The sequence below is a fragment of the Grammomys surdaster genome, unplaced genomic scaffold (assembly GCF_004785775.1).
Source record: "Grammomys surdaster isolate TR1022 unplaced genomic scaffold, NIH_TR_1.0 220, whole genome shotgun sequence".
NCBI classification, from domain to species: domain Eukaryota; kingdom Metazoa; phylum Chordata; class Mammalia; order Rodentia; family Muridae; genus Grammomys; species Grammomys surdaster.
Window position 1 is genome coordinate 104,217 of NW_021604665.1, and position 7,430 is coordinate 111,646.

The following is a 7,430-nucleotide window of genomic DNA, read 5'->3' on the forward strand; positions in this document are numbered from 1 at the left end:
AGACTTAGGCCTCCTGTGATGGGTATGATGTGTCTACAGGACTTCTTGTAAAACGATTGAACACAGACTAAAAGGTGCTAGAAGATATGTAAATTTATATTCTGTTCATGTCCATTTCCTGTTCATTTTACATTTTGCTGAAGCAAAATAAGGCTCAGAGTACATGGTGTAACAGCCAGTGACCTCCAGGACAGAGTGCTGTCCTATGCTCATGCCTGGCTTTGTAATCATGACCTTTATGTCCTTAGAGGCTACTACCCAGGCTCCCAGAACCTGATCCTGAGGCTCAGGTGGGTGGGAAACTAAGCAGGCTGCTGCTGTATGGCAGAGCTGTCTCCCTTGTCTGTTTGTCTCCACTGTCCCTTCTCTAGACTCTGGTGACATTTTTCCTGGTCCCTTCTCTTTAGTAGGAGTAGTCCCTTGCTGCTGAGGTCACCCTGGATGTTTGTTTCACAGTGACTAGTGCCATTGTGTTCAAGTGGCTGCCTACAATGCCAGCCTCAGCTGCAGTCAGCTTCTTCAGGTCTTCTGTCTTTGTCTGCCTTGATGTCTCATCACCACTGCTGGGGAAGCAGAGGAAGGTGCATTGAAAAAAGATCTCATTATGTAGCCCAGGCTGGTCTCAAACTATACTGTCTCTTAAATGTTAGGTCTATAGATATGAAGTACCATCAGCTACCACTGCATTTTTTATGTTATTTATTTACATTCCAAATGTTGCCCCCCTTTTTGGTCCCCCCCCCCGAGTTCTTCACCCTGCCCCCCTCCCTTTTGCCTCTGAGAGGATACTCCCCCACTCACCCAACCCCCACTTCCTAATATCTACCTTCCCTGGGACAGCAAGTCTCTACAGGATTAGGCACATCCTCTCCCACTGAGGCCGTAGAAGGCAATCTGCTACATATGCACCAGGGTTCGTGGGCCAGCCCATATATGTTCTCTGGTTGGTGGCTTAGTCTCTGGGAGCTCTGAGGGGTTCAGGCTAGTTGAGCTAGTTAATACTCTTGTTCTTCCTATGGGGTTGCCATCCCCTTCAACTCCTTCAATCCTTCCCCTAATTCTCCCATAGGGGTCCCCAACTTCAGTCCAATAGGTGTAAGTGTCTGCATCTATCTTAGTTGCTAGTAGAGCCTCTCAGAGGACAACCATGCTAGGTTCCTATCTGCAAGTACAACATGGCATCAGTAATAGTGTCAGGGTTTGGTGCCTGCACATGGGATGGATACCAAGTTGGGCCAGTCACTTGATGGCCTTTCCTTCATTTTAGTGCTAGGTTTGCAAGCCAGCCATGGGGAACTAACTCTAGGGGAAGTGTCACTGTATCACATGATGAAGATGCAGGAAATATTGCTAAATGAGTAATATTCATAGATCATTAGCCATTTCAAATAGTTATATTTGATACACAAATAAAATATTTCTCATATTAAAGCCCAAAAGAGGTGTCATATCTAAGGTCTTTTGTGTACTTGGCATGGTTCTGAACCCTGTGTCTATTATCCAACCCTAGTTTTCTCTTAAAACTCCCAATCTATAGATCCCCTTTTCTGGATAAAGATCTTAGAACTTGGAACAGTAATAGCTAATAGGAATCAACACCAGGACTAGAACTCAAGACCCCAGGATTCCCTGAACCTATAGGTCATGTGCTGTCTGTCCTCCCTCAGGTGAAGTGGAATATGGGGAATGGGTAAGGCTCGCCTAGCGGTTCAGGTGGCTCCTGGTTAGTTAGACCAAAGCCATGGCCTGTCTATACACAAGCAGTTGGTAACCTTCAGTCTTACAGGCCTTAATCAACTGAGGACCCAAGAGGTACTCCTAAATAATAGTGACCTTCACTATTTTTATTGGAGAGCTTCCAAGAACAGTCCCCTCAAAATCTAGGAAAGATATCGAACCTGTATCATGGTTGTATTTGACTCTGGTGGGAGGTTTGCAGAGGCTGGTGAAAAGGTACGTGGTGATTGCTTGTCTTTGATGTGCTCCTCAAACTTGGAAAGCCCATAGCACAAAGTCTAAAGAGACCTGTTAGAGCTGGTAACACCATGAGGAGTCAGTAGACCACTCTTGTTTTGTTTTGTTGTCGTTGTCGTTGTTGTTTTGTCTTGTTTGTTTTGTTAAACAGGAGGAAGATAGTGGGGAAAAGAGATGGTAATGATAGTAACAAGCGAATCATCCCAGGCTAGTGCCAAGTCCAGGTAGAGTAAGGCCTACCAGATTTTTGGCAGGAAACATTGAAGACATATTGTCATATTTTGCTCGGTTCCTTTAAAAATCTCAAATTTCAACAACTTTTTTTAAAAAGTTAAAACTCCACCTGTCAGCTTTAAATTCATTGGGAAAGATAAATACTGAAGCCATCCAGGTAGGCAATGCTCAACAAGCCTGAGCACCTGCTTAGCAGGGCAGTGGCCAGCATGACTGGGCTTGGCCACTCTAGAAACATGTAGATTCCTGACACTCTTAATCTTGCAACTTTGCGCAGTAGCTAGAGAATTAAAGCCAAAGTTAAACAATATGTACTAGATAGACACCATTTCAATAGTGTCTGCTCTTGAAACTAAAAAGCTATCTTAACCCTCTGATTCTGCAAAGTTATATTTTTGACATGTGTTAGTGTTTGTTGTAATTACAAAAACTAAAGGCAGCCTTTTGTCAGAATAAGCACCCCTTACTCTTCTGACTTGATGCCTGCCCTTGCTGCTTGGCCTTCCTAGCTGTTATTTCCTCCACACTGAGTGAGTTCCATCAGCAACTAAGGGTGGTGGTGAACGTATATTTAAGACTCATGGGCATTGTATTTTTAAAAATTTAATTAACAGAGATCTGTGCTTTTTATCCTCTCTATAAGTGATCATTAAATACAGACAGGGGAAAAAAATACAGGGAGTGAAAAGTCATTCCCAGTCATTTTGAAATGTATTTTCAATACAACTCGGCTTTTTAATAGGACTGTCAATGCTTGTGCCAGGCATTCTTATAATCCTAGTACTCAGGAAGCTGAGGCAGGAGAATCACAAGTTTAAAACCAATAATAAGTAAGACCCTCTGTATGTATATAAGAAGTTGCCATTCTCTGGGGAGCTCCCTTGCATCTGATGCTACATCTGCCATCTTGTGATTTGGTTTGCGTGACTAGTTATTGTAATAGTGTCTCAATTTTAGCTTGTAGACTGAAAACTTCAAAACACAAAATTTCAGCCATGTTCATATTTTTTGTCAAGGAAGCATGCTTGGTTAATAAGAAACTTAAACACATAAGACTTCACACATATATAGTTCTCTATCTGGTGAGATAGTGTTCAAGAAGAAGGAGAAAGCTTCCTGCTATGTCTGGCCCTGGGCACTGTCTTGCAGTAACCCAACACCAACCCTGCTCTGCTGAGAACAGAGCAGTTAGGCAGGAAAATTGGGTACAGACCATCAGGGTCTCTGGACAGAGACCCCAGCAGGTAGTGGATCCACCTCTCCCTGCAGTGAGGGAGCTCAGTCTCTGTTCCTAACATGGGCCCTCCTCACCTTGTCTATCAGCCTGGTTAATCTTTGCACTTTAAGAAAGAGTTCCTCCTGCCAACCAGAGAGCACATGTGTAACAGTTGTGCAGCTGGGTTGTTATGTGGGACTCCTAAAGCCTGAGCACGGGCTGTTTCTGACTACATTGCCTGCCCTTGGATCCCTTTCCCCTATCTGGGCTGCCTTGTCCAGCTTCAATGAAGATGAGCCTGGTCTTACTGAAACTTGATACGGGAAGGCTGGTTGATAACCTTGAGAGGCTTCCCCTTTTCTGAAAAGGGGAGGAGGATGTGGGGGAGGGGGGATAAGAGGGAGTGACTAGGAGAAGAGGGAGGGGAAGTAAATAACAATTAAAAAGAGTTTCTCAGTCCCCACCTACCCTGAAAGAAGGCAGGCTGTAGGTGGGGAGAGGCAGAGGGAAGCCCTGAGCCTCTGGCTCCAGGGTGTCAAACATGAGCACAGCACGCTTGGATGCCAGCAGCTCCCTAGCAGCCATGGGCCTTACAGGGGGCAGGTAGTCAAACCTGCTGCAACTAGGAGGCTGGTCTTTGAGGCAGAGCCAGCTACTGTGGTCTCCCTCCTCCCAGGAGCTGTGGGAGTTTAGGGAGGAGACAGGACTTGACCCTCAGAAGAACACCTTGAGTCAGGTCTGTCAGGCACAAGGACTTACAATAGGTTTTCTAAGTTTTCCACTAAAGTCTTAGGTTTGTCTGTTTTACCTCTTTCTTGCCTCATGAAAATTTCTTTGGAACAATTTTCAAGTGAGCTTAGCTGTGTGGGATGATGGGAACCATGAAGGCTCTTCCTCCAGTCCTCAGTTAGGGCTGAGCCCAGAGAAGCACGTGTTAGATGTGCCATTTTTATCTGCTTTGTTTTAGGAGCCTCTGACTCTGCTCACAGGAAAACAAAAGGTGGCACGGTCAACCCTCCTCATGCCCACTCAGGCCAGCACAGTTGTTTTTGTGGAACTCTAATGGTACCCAGTGGAAGTCTGCCAGTGCCAGCCCCTGCCGCTGGGTTGCAGTGTGTCCAGATCCCTGTTCTGCAGGTAGGCACCAGCCATGTGAATGTTGAGGTCTACAGGGGCAGGATGGTGGAGGGGTGGCCTCTGCCCTCTCAGTAAACTTCCTCAAGTCCTGTGTCCTGTCCCAGCCATCTTAATAACCCCAGCCTCTCTCTTCTTCCCAGCCTGTCTCACTGCATCTGTGCAAGCCCTTGCCTTTGTTAGGACTGACGTATCAGGTTTGTGGCTGTGTTACCCTGTGTCTAGTCCCCTCAATCTGGTCCATCTTCCCCACCTCCCTTGGAGGTGCACATGGCGGCATATGCCTCTGCCTGGAACCTTCTTTGTGCAGGTCAGAGGCATCTGAGATGCCCAAGGTGCCCATGTGGAAGCCTCACAGCTGCTGGTGCTCACACTGCTCCACCCCTCCCCAGAGCCTCCTATAAGCTCTCCTTAGACTGTTCAGGCCTTGCTTCGGGGCAACAGTTTCTGCACACCAGCTAATGCAGGCTTTCATGTGAAAATGGCAGGGCCTGTTTGATTTTTCTGTGTCCTTTCTCACTGGTCACTGAAGAAGGCTTAGCCATCTCTTTGGAGGCTCAGCAGACCGGCATCTGACAGCCCGTCTGTGGGAGGTCACTGTCAAGTCACTTAGCAGCCCCATACACACCTGCACTCCTAGGTTTCCCTCTGAGGAGGTGGAATGGGAGAAGGAAGAGGTTTGGAAGCTGAGGAATCTGGGTCACACCTACATATTGTACACCACTTGAAGGTATAGATGAAACTTCAGCAGGCCAATGGACACCTAGATGTCAGAGACTAAAGGTAGAGCTGTTCCTGTTTCTTCGGAGACCTTAGAGAACAGGCAAGATCCATCTTGGAGAGAACCATGAAGGAAGAGGTGGGGCTGGGAGTAGAAGTTTGTGAAGGGCTTGCAGGGCTCAGATAATGGGGGACAGGTGGCAAAGGGCAAAGGGTAACCTGGGAGGCAAGCTGTAAAAGGGTTCTAGATCAAGCAAAAAAAAAAAAAAGATGCAGGTGACAGTTTGGAGGACAGAGACTCAGGCTTGTGTATGAAAGGAGCTGAAAATCATGTTCCGCCCTCCTAGTTTGACCCAGTGGTAGAACAACATGGAACTGTGGAAGAGAGAAAGAATAAAGAATTCCCTAGAAATAGGGGCAGTGAAAGGAGTGGTAGGCCTGACCTGAAGTAGCACAATACAGTGTGCAGGTCAGCTTGTAGAGATCACTCCAGGACTAAGGCTGTGAAGAGACAATAGGAAAGCTGCCATCACAGGCAGAAAGAGCCACTGGAAAGAGCATGTACCTGAGTATGACACTTTCAGCTGTCCCTTGACAACTAGTGTTGTCTTGGGCAAGTGGCCTTATCCCCCGGCTTCAGTTCTATTGTCATGAGATGGAAACAGTAGTACTCAGAAGGTCCTTAAGGCAGTGGAAGGATGGAGTGCCAGAGCAAAGGGTGCTCTGTTTGGAGTAATAGGCAGCTGTAACTGAGTACACACTTGAGAAAGCAAAACCAATCTTTCCTGATTGGCTTATGGGGACCTGGTAGCCTCCTCATTTCCAGTTGCTGTCTGCTGTTAGATCTCTGGCCCATGGGTAAGCCAGGAACAGAGAGCTACTCCCCCCAGCCCCCGTGAGATTGAGAAGATATTCAGGCTTATGTGGAATTTAGGACATTGTAGGAGGAAAGGGACTAGGCACAATTTTTGAGTATTGAAATAATAAACATAGGGGAGCCAGGCAACAGAAGACTAAACTGAACCTTGGACTGAGCTCAAAGTGAGAGAGATGGAGGGACCATTGCTCCTGCTTCCTGATTACCAGTGTGTAATAATTCTTGATGTTGCCTCCCCAGGATGACCTCTCCAGTGAAGGAGGCTTACCACTGGCCCTCAGCCCACAGCGCTCTGCCTTCCACCCCTACTTCACCATGGATCTGCCTGTCTACGTCCTCCAGGTCTGGATGCCTACACTTCTTGCTCTTCTCAGTAGAACACTTCCCAGATTTCCCATGTCAAGAGGCTATGGCATGGTTAGCAGCTGCCACAGACTTGCCCAGGAGGCCCATTGGGTTAATGGTTACACTAGCCACTTTGCAATTCTTTGAAAAGGTAGTCAGGGTCACAACTTCAAATGAGGCTTGCTTGACACTGCAGTGTCTGCTTGTGGGCCGGATGAAACCTAGTGTACCTGGAACTACTGCACTCTGTGGTTCTAAGTTCCCGACAAATGAGCTACACCTAGATGAGCTCAGCGGCTGTGTGGGTGGGTAGGTAGTCACCAGTGCAGATCTAGGTGGAGATGAAAGTCATCTTTCAGACTGCCAGCCTACCTCAGAAATGTCTGTTCCACTGTTTAAAGCCCTCAGAAGACTTCCTAAAGAAAGGGAATCTGAGCCAGATGTCATAGACATAGTTGCACCCAGTAACCCAGACAAAGGCTGCGAATTTGAGGCCACTTGCCCACATAGCAAGGACCTGTCTCTAAAAACCAAAAGAAAAGGGGAGAAAAAGATACAGGGTGGTGGGAAGAGAGCAAGAGGCAGGGAGAGAGGAAGGGGAGATACAAACTACTAGAGACCCGAGACCTGCCCACTGTAGCGTGGAATCTACAGTGCCAAAGCAGGAGCACTGGATTTCAGCAGGAGAATGATGGGTATACAGCCGTGGCCATCTCCCTGGGCAGGCTGCCCACTGCATGCTGGGTATGAGAAAGGAAGAGCTGTTTTTTACAGAAAAGTACATGGGTGCTTGAACATGAATGGAACCATCAGTAGACCTGGAGAAAAATATCTGGAAAATATCATTGTCTTTAGTTCTTTTTAGTTCTTTTCATTTCTTTCCTCCTTCCTTCCTTCCTTCCTTCCTTCCTTCCTTCCTTCCTTCCTTCC

General features: G+C 47.0%; 1 protein-coding gene across 1 annotated transcript in view; it reads left to right on the forward strand.

The window, feature by feature from the left end:
- Positions 1-7,430, forward strand: part of Zxdc (ZXD family zinc finger C) — a 33,215-nt gene that overhangs the window by 24,073 nt on the left and 1,712 nt on the right. Inside the window, exons 8-9 of the mRNA XM_028773037.1 lie at positions 4,392-4,561; positions 6,396-6,497. Of these exons, the coding sequence (XP_028628870.1) occupies positions 4,392-4,561; positions 6,396-6,497 (272 nt within the window). The remainder of the gene's footprint in view (positions 1-4,391; positions 4,562-6,395; positions 6,498-7,430) is intronic.